This window comes from Coregonus lavaretus (genome assembly GCF_964263955.1).
Source record: "Coregonus lavaretus genome assembly, chromosome: 2".
Taxonomy (NCBI): Eukaryota; Metazoa; Chordata; class Actinopteri; order Salmoniformes; family Salmonidae; genus Coregonus; species Coregonus lavaretus.
This window is the reverse complement of record NC_139989.1, coordinates 57732510-57747798: the sequence shown is the minus strand read 5'-3', so window position 1 is coordinate 57747798 and position 15289 is coordinate 57732510. Positions and strand designations below refer to the sequence as shown.

At 46.1% G+C, this 15289-nt stretch overlaps 1 protein-coding gene across 1 annotated transcript; it reads left to right on the top strand.

The window, feature by feature from the left end:
• The first annotated feature begins 1938 nt into the window (after nucleotides 1–1938).
• Nucleotides 1939–13998, top strand: LOC311100874 (heat shock protein 75 kDa, mitochondrial-like). Its single transcript, XM_084141871.1, has 18 exons — nucleotides 1939–2117; nucleotides 2633–2899; nucleotides 3139–3221; nucleotides 3393–3533; nucleotides 3929–4000; nucleotides 4539–4699; nucleotides 4936–5045; nucleotides 5223–5296; nucleotides 5732–5887; nucleotides 6630–6750; nucleotides 6942–7011; nucleotides 7226–7373; nucleotides 7579–7764; nucleotides 8111–8249; nucleotides 9243–9328; nucleotides 12198–12343; nucleotides 12553–12625; nucleotides 12802–13998. Exons 1-18 carry the CDS (start codon nucleotides 1997–1999, stop codon nucleotides 12901–12903), a joined length of 2256 nt encoding a protein of 751 aa, XP_083997997.1. The 5' UTR covers nucleotides 1939–1996; the 3' UTR covers nucleotides 12904–13998.
• Nucleotides 13999–15289: the final 1291 nt, after the last annotated feature.

The following is a 15289-nucleotide window of genomic DNA, read 5'->3' as shown; positions in this document are numbered from 1 at the left end:
CCACTTGGTAGGAGCGACCAGTCAGGTAGGACGCAATCCAAGAGTGAGCCGCGCCGGAGATGCCCAGCTCGGAGAGGGTGGAGAGGAGGATCTGATGGTTCACAGTATCAAAGGCAGCAGACAGGTCTAGAAGGACAAGAGCAGAGGAGAGAGAGTTAGCTTTAGCAGTGCGGAGAGCCTCCGTGACACAGAGAAGAGCAGTCTCAGTTGAATGACCAGTCTTGAAACCTGACTGGTTTGGATCAAGAAGGTCATTCTGAGCGAGAGAGCAAGAGAGTTGGCTAAAGACGGCACGCTCAAGAGTTTTGGAGAGAAAAGAAAGAAGGGATACTGGTCTGTAGTTGTTGACATCAGAGGGATCGAGTGTTGGTTTTTTGAGAAGGGGTGCAACTCTTGCTCTCTTGAAGATGGAAGGGACATAGCCAGCGGTCAAGGATGAGTTGATGAGCGAGGTGAGGTAAGGGAGAAGGTCACCGGAGGTGGTCTGGAGAAGAGAGGAGGGGATAGGGTCAAGCGGGCAGGTTGTTGGGCGGCCGGCCGTCACAAGTCGCAAGATTTTATCTGGAGAGAGAGGGGAGAAAGAAGTCAAAGCATAGGGTAGGGCAGTGTGAGCAGGACCATACGTGTCATTTGACTTAACAAATGAGGATCGGATGTCGTCAACCTTCTTTTCAAAATGGTTGACGAAGTCATCCACAGAGAGGGGGGGGGGGGGATTCAGCAGGGAGGAGAAGGTGGCAAAGAGCTTCCTAGGGTTAGAGGCAGATGCTTGGAATTTAGAGTGGTAGAAAGTGGCTTTAGCAGCAGAAACGGATGAAGAAAATGTAGAGAGGAGGGAGTGAAAAGATGCCAGGTCCGCAGGGAGTCTAGTTTTCCTCCATTTCCGCTCGGCTGCCCGGAGCCCTGTTCTGTGAGCTCGCAATGAGTCATCAAGCCACGGAGCAGGAGGGTAGGACCGAGCCGGCCGGGAGGATAGGGGACATAGAGAGTCAAAGGATGCAGAAAGGGAGGAGAGGAGGGTTGAGGAGGCAGAATCAGGAGATTGGAGGGAGGAGGATTGAGCAGAGGGAAGAGATGATAGGATGGAAGAGGAGAGAGTAGCGGGAGAGAGAGAGCGAAGGTTGCGACGGCGCATTACCATCTGAGTAGGGGCAGAGTGAGTAGTGTTGGAGGAGAGCGAGAGAGAAAAGGATACAAAGTAGTGGTCGGAGACATGGAGGGGAGTTGCAGTGAGATTAGTAGAAGAACAGCATCTAGTAAAGATGAGGTCAAGCGTATTGCCTGCCTTGTGAGTAGGGGGGAACGGTGAGAGGGTGAGGTCAAAAGAGGAGAGGAGTGGAAAGGAGGCAGAGAGAAATGAGTCAAAGGTAGACGTAGGGAGGTTGAAGTCACCCAGAACTGTGAGGGGTGAGCCATCCTCAGGAAAGGAACTTATCAAGGCGTCAAGCTCATTGATGAACTCTACAAGGGAACCTGGAGGGCGATAAATGACAAGGACGTTTCTTGTGTGCATGGCGATGGTGCAACTTTCTATATTTCAGCATCATGTAATGGTTTACCAAAAGGTGACTTGATTACATACAGCGAAACGTACCATATAGGTGGTTGCAGACAGATGGTAAAATAATAGATTGCTGCACAGTGCACACCTATCTTGATCAGTCTACACAACAATGACCTTCAATTAAAGGTAAATATTGAGACCTTTGGAACTGGCAACTTTAAACATGTAGATATTTTTGTGTCTTAAATTGTAGATTTGTCTTAATGCAAATGTACTCTTATGCCGGGAATGGGGTTTTTCATTTGCACCCAAATTCTCTAATGACCTTATTTTCATCATATTTATTTCTCATATCTCTACACAGGCAATACGTTAGTAGCTTTGATAACGTCATTTCCTTGCGACCGAAAGAGGTCCTACTTGTGCTTGCAGCCGTCGCACTTATGTTCAGCGTGTGTTGAATAGGTCAAACGACCTCTCGCTCTGTCAAAGATGTCTCGGTGCCTGAAATTGTTCAAATTCGCTTTGGGTTCATCTCAAAGGGCCAACTCCAGACTCCTGTGTTCTGGACGAGGATTGGGTAGTAGGACTGTCACGAGCACATTCAGTGAAGGTAAGCTGCTAGCCGGCTAGCTAACGGTAGCGAACTAGCTCATATAACTGCAGTGCATTAGCTAGCCTAACGGTACAGTACACAATATCACTCACTCTCATTATTCAACATGAACGTGTCGACGACTGGAATGCGGTGTTTATTGACAAATGTATCTAGCTAGCCATCCAACTATTTTTGTTTGAGCTAGCTAGCTCCTTTTGATATTTGGCATCTGGTGAATGAATGACATATGTGACCGGACCACTACATATAAATATGGGGATAGTTGCCTGCCGGCCCTTAGCATGTACCGCAGCACCGACGACCAGTATCTTTACCAAGGAAATATCCTTGGCCTAACCTACAACTATATTGTAAGCATTCATCCATGTTGCATCAGATAAATCCAAGGCAAGGACGTTCTAGAAAAGCTAACCATGACCACTGACACTCACTCAATGCATTTGAAAATTCAATATGATTATTGCATGACCTCACACCCCGCCTTCTATCTCCTCCTGTCCTGTCAACAGATGCTCATGTCAGGCAACAGCAGAAACAATGGTCCAGAACCGGCATGTGGAACCCCAGCCATCCAGGCCTTGGTCTGACCCAGTACTCCTACTACAGCACCAAGGAAGCAGAGAAAGTCACTCTGGAGGCAGACAAGGTTCTAGAAGCCGAGAAAGCTCCAGCAACAGAGAAGGTTCCAGAAGTACAGAATATTCTAGAGGCAGAGGAGAAAGCTCCCGAGGAAGAACCCCTGCACACAATCATCCAAGACACAGAGAATGTCCAAGGTGATGTTATGTTTTCTGACCTCAGACCTGTTGTTAGCTAACATTCTCAGTTTTGGGCTATAACAATTGAAACTTGAACATCACTAGCCATTGATTGTCATAGTATTATGCTTTGGTAACATTAATGGACACTGGATATTTTGATGTGTAGCCTATGATATACTGTAGTCCACATCCAGTTCCCTTAACTTCATTAGCTTAGCTTTGTATGCTAACAGTTTTCAATCTGATTTGTCCAGGCACCTTTTCCAAGCATGAGTTCCAGGCTGAGACCAAGAAACTCTTGGACATTGTGGCTAGATCTCTGTACTCAGAGAAGGAGGTGAGTGATGGTCTGACCCGTCACAGCAACTTGAGAACTCATTGAATGTATATCAATTACTAACTGATGGACCAGTGATAATATGCCTGCAGTATATAGCTAGGTGTTTTAGGAACATTTGGTGAAGATATTCTGTGTTTATAACCTTTTCCCTCTTGGCCCATTGCTCAGGTGTTCATCCGTGAGCTGATCTCCAACGGCAGCGACGCCCTGGAGAAGCTGCGCCACAAGCTGATAACGGGAGGGGGCGACACGGCCCCCATGGAGATCCACCTACAGACGGACCAGGCCAAGGGCACCTTCACCATCCAGGTACGCCCAAACCAGGACGAGGGAGTAGGGTGGCTATGGTGACTGGTAACATGGGGTCTTTTGAAATGCTTTTAAGAGTTTTTATTTTATTTTTTATCCTGTCTTTCTTAGAAATGTTTTAGTCATGAATCAACTTCAAATTCGAATTTGATCGACTTAAAATGCACATAATCACTGTTAGATCTTTCTATTCGTCATTTCAAAGTTCTGTATAGCACTAAATCAGTCTGCCACCTGGTGGATGAAAAGGAACTGCACAGTTATAAAACTTGCTGGTTGTAGTTCTGACTGCTGGCTTTAGTTCTGAAGATAGGGAGGAATGTACTACCAAACGGTCCTTTTCTCTTGGTGATGCTTAACAGCAGAGTATTTCTGTCATTATCTTCCTCTTTTAGGACACCGGAGTTGGGATGAACCAAGAGGAGCTGGTGGCCAACCTGGGGACTATCGCTCGCTCTGGATCCAAGGTAAAAACCTAGTTCCCTTATCTTTGTTACAATTCTTACATTTCCACATTATCTGCATTCCCATTTTTTAAATGATTTAATTCCAATGACTTGAGGAAAATTCTAAAAAAAATTTATAGGGCTGTGACAATACTAGTATCGCAAAAAAATTCCATGACAAAAATGAAAACTCTTTGGTCCTTTGAAAAACCTGCTGTATGTAAAATATTTAGTGGTATAGCTTGGAAAATAATTTCATGTGACTCTGGATGACATCATAATGATGTTTGATTCCAACATTAGGGCTGTTTTCCTAAATAAGTTAAATCAGCTTTGTGTATTGTTTCTTTACCACGCTACTAACGAGTATCGCGATTCTGGTATCGTCCCGGCCCAATTTGTTTTTCATTATCAACAATCTCTCATTCAATTACAATTTCAGGGCCTCAGCTTTCCCATTTAATCAATTTGCTCACTTTTGTTGGTGTCTCTTTTCCATTAATTCACATATTTTAGCCCTGTTTCCTCTCTCTTTCTCTCCTTCATCCCTCCTTCCTAGGCATTCCTGGATTCCCTGCAGAGCCAGGCGGAGGCCAGCAGCTCCATCATTGGTCAGTTTGGCGTGGGCTTCTACTCTGCCTTCATGGTGGCTGACCGCGTGGACGTCTACTCCCAGTCAGCCGAGCCCGGCAGCCCCGGATACAAGTGGTCCTCTGATGGGTAAGAGCAGAGGGAGGGATGGGGAGGGGAGGAATTGATTAGAGCGAGAGAAGAGGAAGGGATGGTGAGAAAGAGGGGGATGGAGAGAGAGAAGAGATGGAGCAGGGAGGAGAGAGAGGTAGGTTGATGGATTGGGCGAGAAAAGGGAGTGATAGTGAGGTACGTCTTAGTAACACATTTGAATATGTTTGATGTAAAAGACTCGGACCACAGTGTGTAATCTCTGTGCTCCCCAGGTCTGGAGTGTTTGAGATAGCTGAGGCCAGTGGGGTCAGAACAGGCACTAAGATAGTGCTGCACCTCAAGGATGACTGCAAGGATTTCTCTGCTGAGGACAGAGTCAAAGGTATGGACCATATAAGACCCCTTTGATGACTGTACTATCTTTTATAGACATTCCACATACATAGTAGACATTCAACATGCGTAATCTTTTGTGTAAGATTAATGTCAGAGTAAGTGTAAGCGTTGGAGGCTTGCTGGTTGCCCAGTCAGGACTAACGGATGTCATATGTTGTTGCAGAGGTGGTGACCAAATACAGCAACTTTGTCAGTTTCCCCATCTTCCTGAACGGGCGACTAATCAACACTCTCCAGGTGAGTACCTGGCCCACTCTTCTGGTTCTATCAACTTCATACAGGGCTGAGATGGATCACAGCGATTGTTTTTCATTGGACCACTCTGATTGTGATGGCTTATTATGTCCTTCATGGGGCTGTTAGTAGGGATGAGTTAAATTACTGGATTTATCAAGTAGTCGATTGAGGGCGTCCGCATCGATTCTAATAGAGGGAATCAACTTATCAGGGGGGGAACAAATTCAAGTGACACAAACTGATTGATACATTAATTGGCAGCTAATTTGTTCTGAAAAACTTGTTGGGCTGATCCCCAGTTATTAGTCCTATTTTATAGTGGAGTGGGTGTGTGCCTGCCTGCCTGCGTGTCCGTGTGCAGTGAGTGTGTGTGTACCTGCCTGCATGCTCTGTGTAACAGTGTATCATACGGTATATTAACCTCCCTCTCCCCAGGCCCTGTGGATGATGGAGCCTAAGTCGATCAGTGAGTGGCAGCATGAGGAGTTCTACCGCTACGTGGCTCAGTCGTACGACAAGCCCCGCTACACACTGCACTACCGCGCTGACGCCCCCGTCAACATCCGCTCCATCTTCTACGTCCCAGACGTGGTGAGGAAAGGGAGTGGGGTCAGGGTGGCTCTTGGGGGTGGGGAGATGGGACTTTAGGAGAGGGGTAAGATGTACTAAGGGTGTGACTGGGGGCTGGAAGGTTGGGACTTGAGGGTTGTGAGCAGAGAATAGATGGGTAGTGGGTAGGGGGGGGGAATAGAGAGGTAGGTGGCACTGTGGGGTAGGGGGGGGGGGGAATAGAGGGGTAGGTGGCACTGGGGTGGGGAGGGGTAGGGGGGGAATAGAGGGGTAGGTGGCACTGGGGTGGGGGGGGAGAATAGAGGGGTAGGGGCACTGTGGGGTAGGGGGGATAGAGGGGTAGGGGGAATAGAGGGGTAGGGGGTAGGGGGGAATAGAGGGGTAGGGGCACTGTGGGGTGGGAATAGAGGGGTAGGTGGCACTGGGGGGATAGAGGGGTAGGGTGGGAATAGAGGGGTAGGGAGCACTGTGGGGTGGTAGGGGGCACTGTGGCGTAGGGGGGGGGGGGGTAGAGGGGTAGGTGGCATGGTGGGGTGGGGGGTAGGGGGCACTTGGGCACTAAGGGTGTGACTGGGGAGTGGAAGGGCTGGGGAGAGGGGAAAGGAGCAAAGATACTTGTTGAGGAACAGAGATAAACTAATAAGTGATGTTAAAGTAGATCTTTCTGAGGTCAAGGCTCTGTGACATAATAAACACCACAGCTGTTAATGTTGGATGTACCGGTATGTTCATGACTGTCTCTAGTATTACTGTGTGTGAGCAGAAGCCGTCCATGTTTGACGTGAGCAGAGAGATGGGCTCCAGCGTGGCTCTGTACAGCAGGAAGGTTCTCATCCAGACCAAGGCCACTGAAATCCTGCCCAAGTGGCTACGCTTCCTTAGAGGTCAGTCTTATTCAGTACCTCCTCAGCTGTGCCCATCTTAATCTGTCTCCCTTCATCTTTCCCCCCTCATCTGCCCTCTGGTGTGTGTTTCCTTGTCTGACTTCACTTTGTCTGTCTCTTTCCGGATCCTTTGTTGATTGTAAATGCTAGTGTTACAGTATAACAGTGTGTTTATGTATTTGTGTATACAGGTGTGGTGGACAGTGAGGATATCCCATTGAACCTGAGCAGAGAGCTGCTGCAGGAGAGCACCCTCATCAGGTGAGACTGGAGACCTACAACACATCAGCTCTTTCCAGACGATGACACTCCAATTAGCTATTGCTAGTCTGTAGCACACATCACCCCTCTGTTCCATACAGCATCTTTCTACTCCTACTCCCTTACATCCATGGCTCTCTCACTCCCTTTGTTTTATTCTCTCATGCTCTCTGCCTCTTTCATGCTTTCCATCCCTCCCTCTCTCTCTCTACAGGAAGCTGAGGGATGTGCTACAGCAGCGTATCATCAAGTTCCTGATGGACCAGAGTAAGAAGGAACCTGAGAAGTACGCCAAGTTCTTTGAGGACTACGGCCTGTTCATCAGGGAGGGTATCGTCACCACACAGGAGCAGGACGTCAGGGTGAGACTGGGGGGCTGGGATAGGGGAGAGCTCGGGTGGAGGAATGGAGGCGTAAAGTAGAAAAACATATTGGTATGCATGTAGGTTGTTTTTGGTATTATCAGGTTTTTTGTGGAAGGGAGCAAGAGGGTTAAGAATCAGAAATGTGACACTCATTATCACTCTGTTTTCTGTCTTCTCTTCTCCTTTCTCTCTCTGTGTACAGGAGGACATCGGCAAGCTGTTGAGATTTGAGTCTTCGGGGCTACCCGCGGGCCAGCAGACCAACCTGATGGAGTACGGTTCCCGTATGAAGGCCGGGACACGTAACATCTACTACCTGTGTGCCCCAAACCGACACCTGGCTGAACACTCCCCCTACTTTGAGGCCATGAAGCAGAAAGACATGGAGGTGAGTTGTTTTCAGATAGCCTGCTACTGGGATCTGTTGGCTGTCTTGCTAACTCCTATGAGCATTGTCATGTCAAACAACGACCATAGATCTGGGACCAGGCTAGTTTTCAGATGGGAATATAAGACAGACGTGGGGGGAGGGGCATAGATGCCTCAGTTGTCTGTCACTTCATCAGTGGTGGGCAAGTTGTTTCACCATTACTCCCTCGAGTTGTTTCACCATTACTCCCTCGAGTTGTTTCACCATTACTCCCTCGAGTTGTTTCACCATTACTCCCTCGAGTTGTTTCACCATTACTCCCTCGAGTTGTTGTCAGTGTCTAACTTTTTCTTTGTCTCTCCAGGTGCTGTTCTGCTATGAACAGTTTGACGAGCTCACCCTCCTGCACCTCAGAGAGTTTGACAAGAAGAAGCTGATCTCTGTGGAAACAGACATTGTGGTGGACCACTACAAGGAGGAGAAGTACCAGGACAGCAAGCCAGGTAAGACCTCTCTCTCTCTCTCAGACCAGGTCACTGAATGCTGTGTGAAGTTAGATTCATTTGAGGGGTAATCCTTAGTTTCACTTATGTCGCATTTTCACTTACTCGTGCATTGATGTCAATAACCAGGTTTCCATCCAACCTTTTGATGCCAGTAATGTACTTGTGGGATAAAAAATGTCACGACAGGCCTGATGGAAACAGCTAATTTGTCGGTTAACTTTCCAAATGTCGACAAAACAAAATACGCTAGACAAGTTGGGATATTTTAGGGTCTGTCAAATTAATTATGCGAGAAATGGTGGTGGAAATTATTTTCTGCGCAAATATTGTGTGGTCCTTCCACTATGACTCGGGAAAGCATGCCGTTTATTAGGCTACAGATTAAATAAATGATCATGAACTTCACAGGGTGGTGAAAGTGCAAGGTGATGAGCTTTCCAATAAATATCGAGGGTCTTATTCTGGTGACATGATGATCGATGCTTGGCTACAGTTTGACAATAATAGTCTCGCACTTTTGTCCATAATAATGTCATCATGTTGTAGGCTATACCTGCACTGTATCTGCAAGCTGTTGGTTAGAGCACACGTGCCAATACCAGAGTGGGCATGCTCGCTATGTAACAACATTTTTGAAAATGCGATGGAAACCCATTTAACTTGTATTTTTTTATTCGGTACATGGGAATTTAATAGCAAAGGGTATTTTTATGTGCACTATGTAATCACGCACAGCCTTTTATCCTCAAGTCAATTTGATGGAAACACATCTCTGGTGGGAAATGCACATATTGTTTTTATGCAGATTTTTGAATATTCGCATGAAAATCTGTCACTAATTGGATGGAAAACTAGCTAATGGGAGAATAAGTTAAATTTGCCCCTTAGCCTCCAACCACAGCCCCAGAGCTAATCTAGGAGTTAACCTAGCTTCTGACAGTAATATGAAGTACTCTAATACTGACTCCATGTTCTCTCCTGTGTCTATAGCCTCTGAGCGTCTGACAGAGGAGCAGGCAGAGGATCTGATCTCCTGGATGAGGAACAATCTGGGAAACAGAGTCACCAACATCAAGGTACTGCTACCCTACCATTACTATCTACACTAGTCACCAACATCAAGGTACTGCTACCCTACCATTACTATCTACACTAGTCACCAACATCAAGGTACTGCTACCCTACCATTACTATCTACACTAGTCACCAACATCAAGGTACTGCTACCCTACCATTACTATCTACACTAGTCACCAACATCAAGGTACTGCTACCCTACCATTACTATATACACTAGTCACCAACATCAAGGTACTGCTACCCTACCATTACTATCTACACTAGTCACCAACATCAAGGTACTGCTACCCTACCATTACTATCTACACTAGTCACCAACATCAAGGTACTGCTACCCTACCATTACTATCTACACTAGTCACCAACATCAAGGTACTGCTACCCTACCATTACTATCTACACTAGTCACCAACATCAAGGTACTGCTACCCTACCATTACTATCTACACTAGTCACCAACATCAAGGTACTGCTACCCTACCATTACTATCTACACTAGTCACCAACATCAAGGTACTGCTACCCTACCATTACTATCTACACTAGTCACCAACATCAAGGTACTGCTACCCTACCATTACTATCTACACTAGTCACCAACATCAAGGTACTGCTACCCTACCATTACTATCTACACTAGTCACCAACATCAAGGTACTGCTACCTTACCATTACTATCTACACAAGTCACCATGATCACTATAACCCAATAGGAAACGGCCCAGAGCCTCGATCACTATAACACACCAACCCAATAGGGAACGGCCCAACACTATAATACAGGGTTTCCCAAACTTGGTCCTGAGGCTCCCCCTGGGTGCATGTTTTGGTTTTTGCCCTAGCACTACACAGCTGATTCAAATAATCTAAGCTTGATGATGAGTTGGTTATTTGAATCAGCTGTGTAGTCCTAGGGCAAAAACCAAAACGTGTACCCAGAGGGAGCCTCAGGACAGAGTTTGGGAAACCCTGCTATAACACACCAACCCAGTAGTTAACGACCCAGGGTCTCTTCATAGCCTCTTCAGAAGTCTTGTGTGACTGATTTTATCCAGTGTGTGTGTGTGTGTGTGTGTGTGTGTGTGTGTGTGTGTGTGTGTATACAGTGAGGGGGAAAAAAGTATTTGATCCCCTGCTGATTTTGTACGTTTGCCCACTGACAAAGACATGATCAGTCTATAATTTTAATGGTAGGTTTATTTGAACAGTGAGAGACAAAATAACAAAACAAAAATCCTGAAAAACGCATGTAAAAAATGTTATAAATTGATTTGCATTTTAATGAGGGAAATAAGTATTTCACCCCTCTGCAAAACATGATTTAGTACTTGGTGGCAAAACCCTTGTTGGCAATCAGAGGTCAGACGTTTCTTGTAGTTGGCCACCAGGTTTGCACACATCTCAGGAGGGATTTTGTCCCACTCCTCTTTGCAGATCTTCTCCAAGTCATTAAGGTTTCGAGCCTGACGTTTGGCAACTCGAACCTTCAGCTCCCTCCACAGATTTTCTATGGGATTAAAGTCTGGAGACTGGCTAGGCCACTCCAGGACCTTAATGTGCTTCTTCTTGAGCCACTCCTTTGTTGCCTTGGCCGTGTGTTTTGGGTCATTGTCATGCTGGAATACCCATCCATGACCCATTTTCAATGCCCTGGCTGAGGGAAGGAGGTTCTCACCCAAGATTTGACGGTACATGGCCCCGTCCATCGTCCCTTTGATGCGGTGAAGTTGTCCTGTCCCCTTAGCAGAAAAACACCCCCAAAGCATAATGTTTCCACCTCCATGTTTGATGGTGTTCTTGGGGTCATAGGCAGCATTCCTCTTCCTCCAAACACGGCGAGTTGTGTTGATGCCAAAGAGCTCCATTTTGGTCTCATCTGACCACAACACTTTCACCCAGTTCTCCTCTGAATCATTCAGATGTTCATTGGCAAACTTCAGACGGGCATGTATATGTGCTTTCTTGAGCAGGGGGACCTTGCGGGCGCTGCAGGATTTCAGTCCTTCACTGCATAGTGTGTTACCAATTGTTTTCTTGGTGACTATGGTCCCAGCTGCCTTGAGATCATTGACAAGATCCTCCCGTGTAGTTCTGGGCTGATTCCTCACCGTTCTCATGATCATTGCAACTCCACGAGGTGAGATCTTGCATGGAGCCCCAGGCCGAGGGAGATTGACAGTTCTTTTGTGTTTCTTCCATTTGCGAATAATCGCACCAACTGTTGTCACCTTCTCACCAAGCTGCTTGGCGATGGTCTTTGTAGCCCATTCCAGCCTTGTGTAGGTCTACAATCTTGTCCCTGACATCCTTGGAGAGCTCTTTGGTCTTGGCCATGGTGGAGAGTTTGGAATCTGATTGATTGATTGCTTCTGTGGACAGGTGTCTTTTATACAGGTAACAAGCTGAGTTTAGGAGCACTCCCTTTAAGAGTGTGCTCCTAATCTCAGCTTGTTACCTGTATAAAAGACACCTGGGAGCCAGAAATCTTTCTGATTGAGAGGGGGTCAAATACTTATTTCCCTCATTAAAAATGCAAATCAATTTATAACATTTTTGACATGCGTTTTTCTGGATTTTTTTGTTGTTATTCTGTCTCTCACTGTTCAAATAAACCTACCATTACAATTATAGACTGATCATTTCTTTGTCAGTGGGCAAACGTACAAAATCAGCAGGGGATCAAATACTTTTTTCCCCTCACTGTACATACATACAGTAACTACTGGCTAACTGGACTTTGGTGCTGTATGTAAGAATCAGTGAATTTGTAAGGTGTCCAGTAACTGACGCATCTCAGGTCTACGGAGTAGGTGAATAACTGATTGACTGACTGATTGACGCTCATTCTTCACCTTTGACCTCCAGGTGACCCCTCGTCTGGACACCCACCCGGCCATGATCACGGTGCTGGAGATGGGCGCCGCACGCCACTTTCTGCGTACTCAGCAGATGGCCCGCAGTACCGAGGAGAGGGCCCAGATGCTGCAGCCCACCCTGGAGATCAACGCTGGGTACGAGAGGGAGAGTGGAGGGATGGAGGGGAGAGGGATCTCTAAATCGAGGCGTTTTATGTCCAAATCCATAATAGTTTCATTTGTCACATGCACAAGTACAGTGAAATGCTTAACTTGCAAGCCCTTCCCAACAATGCAGTATTCAATATCACAGTAGTATTGTGTTGATTTGTGTTTGTGTCTCCTGCTCTCCCTTTCCTCTATAGTCATGACCTCATCAAGAAGATGCACTCACTGAAGGAGTCCGACTCTGCACTCGCACAACTGCTGCTGGAGCAGGTAGAGTATACGCTCTTTGATCATAACGTGGACCTCTGGTCTTATTCCAGTTGTCAGTTTCACTCTTGTTGGTACCAGTTGCCAGTTTCACTCTTATTCGTACCAGTTGTCAGTTTCACTCTTATTTGTACCAGTTGTCAGTTTCATGCAGGCCTGTCATGCTCCATATCCTCCAGATCTACGACAATGCCATGATCGCAGCGGGCCTCAACGACGACCCCCGACCCATGATCGCCCGCCTCAACGACCTGCTGACCAGAGCGCTGGAGAAACACTGAGACAAGATGTCAGTTCCTGTCATGGCCATCACCTGTAGGGCCTACAGACACTACAGTCGCTGCCTGGTTTAACTCTCCATCGCCCCAACCAACCATCCTATTGGTCAGGTCACTGTAGGCCCTACATAGACATGTGACCATGTGATACTGAAGCTACTAGCCCCATCAACAACCCACTGCTCTGGTGGCCTTTCCACATTCAGGCCTGCCCATCTATACCCCAGAAAAGTCCCTTCAATACAAACAGACTGTCCAAGGAGAGCAGGGAGTCTTTGGCCTGCTCAGAGACAAAATGGAGAAGATGGACACGGCTCAAGCTGTGGATTTCTGTTGCTCGGGCTCTCCAGCATTTTCTATGTGTTTGTCCGTTTTTATTCATGTTGTGTGTGCTGACAGAGATGTGACGGTTTTGACTGAAGATATTTACAAGACTGTGCCATAAGTAAAGTGGAAACCCCATATCGGGGCCACCCATACACAAAAAAATTTATGCACGCACGACTGTAAGTCGCTTTGGATAAAAGCGTCTGCTAAATGGCATATTATTATATCTGAAGAATGGGTTAGTGCTTTGTAAAGGAAGTCTTATTGACATTGGGACTGGTGTAATAATTGTACACATTTCCATGACATGCATACTTCCTAGATGACAGTTCAATACAATTGTTACTGTTGGCCCTCTTTTTTCATATTTTAGTTTTTGTCATCTTGATTTGGGTTTCTTGTTTTTTTGTATAGTTTTTTAAAAAACTTTTTAATTTAAAGTGATATTTTCCTCCAACTATTCCTCAGATATGATGGTTGCAATCACAATACTTGAGCCATAGATTCCTGTCCTTCAGAGAAGAATATTGAAACTGACTAAAGACTCATTTTACGATTAGATGTGTTGCTGTGAGAAATGTGTACAAGATTGTATATTACCATCTGTATGTGGAATTTGACAAATGTCTTAATTCAGTGCTCAAGTTACCATACAATTATTTTTGTGCCTGTTAACAATGGCTGACATTTAAGAATTAGTGCTTCTAATACCCAGATTGTAAAGTATGTTACTGATGTATTATGAATAAAACACATTTACTGAACCCTGTGGATTGGCCTCTAGAGACCTGTTTATACCTGGTTGTAACGTGTGTCCTGATCTTGTCCACCTCTGGAGGTAGTAGTCTGGGACACATTCTATCTGGATGTCTCATGTAAACATCTGGATTATGCAACCCTTTAAAACCGTGATTCAATCCGATCCGTATATTAGATTTTAAAAGAATCATCCAGCGATCATACACTGTTTACCAGGGGCAGGGCTACCGACGTAAAGGCTAATCCGAAAATGGTGCTGGTGTAGGCTAAAACTGGCGAGTATAGGGATATTGTTATCCACGTCGGCACCAACGATGTTAGGATGAAACGGTCAGAGGTCACCAAGCGCTACATAGCTTCAGTTTGTAAATTAGCTAGAAAGATGTCGGCATCGAGTAATTGTCTCTGGCCTCCTCCCAGTTAGGGGGAGTGATGAGCTCTACAGCAGTCTCAACTCAATCGCTGGTTGAAACTGTTTTCTGCCCCTCCCAAAATATAGAATTTGTAGATAGTTCGCCCTCTTTCTGGGACTCACCCACAAACAGGACCAAGCCTGGCCTGCTGAGGAGTTACTGACTCCATCCTAGCTGGAGGGGTGCTCTCATCTTATCTAGCAACATAGACCGGGCTCTAACTCCTCTAGCTCCACAATGAGATGGGGTGCAGGCCAGGCAGCAGGCTGCTAGCCAGCCTGCCAGTTTAGTGGAGTCTGCCACTAGCACAGTCAGTGTAGTTAGCTCAGCTATCCCCATTGAGACAGTGTCTGTGCCTCGATCTAGGTTGAGCAAAACTAAACATGGCGGTGTTCGCTTTAGCAATCTCACTGGAATAAAGGCCACCTCCATTCCTGTCATTATTGAAAGAGAGTTTTTTGTTGTTGTGATATCTCACATCTCAAAACTGTGCTACTTGATGTTAGATCCCTCACTTCCAAGGCAGTCATAATCAATGAACTAATCAATGAATTTACTGTGTTAAATGAGGCCTGTTGCTAACATTTACGACAGCAAATTTCAATTGACTGCGTTTTCATCTTTTGCGCTTCTAGTCATGAAATCTATGGAGCCTACTCAATCACTTTTTATAACTACTGTTTACAGGCCTCCTTGGCCGTATACAGCGTTCCTCACCGAGTTCCCTGAATTCCCATCGGACCTTGTAATCATGGCAGACAATATTCCCATTTTTTGTGACTTGAATATTCACATGGAAAAGTCCACAGACCCACTCCAAAAGGCTTTCGGAGCCATCATCGGCTCAGTGGGTTTTGTCCAACATGTCTCCGGACCTACTCATTGCCACA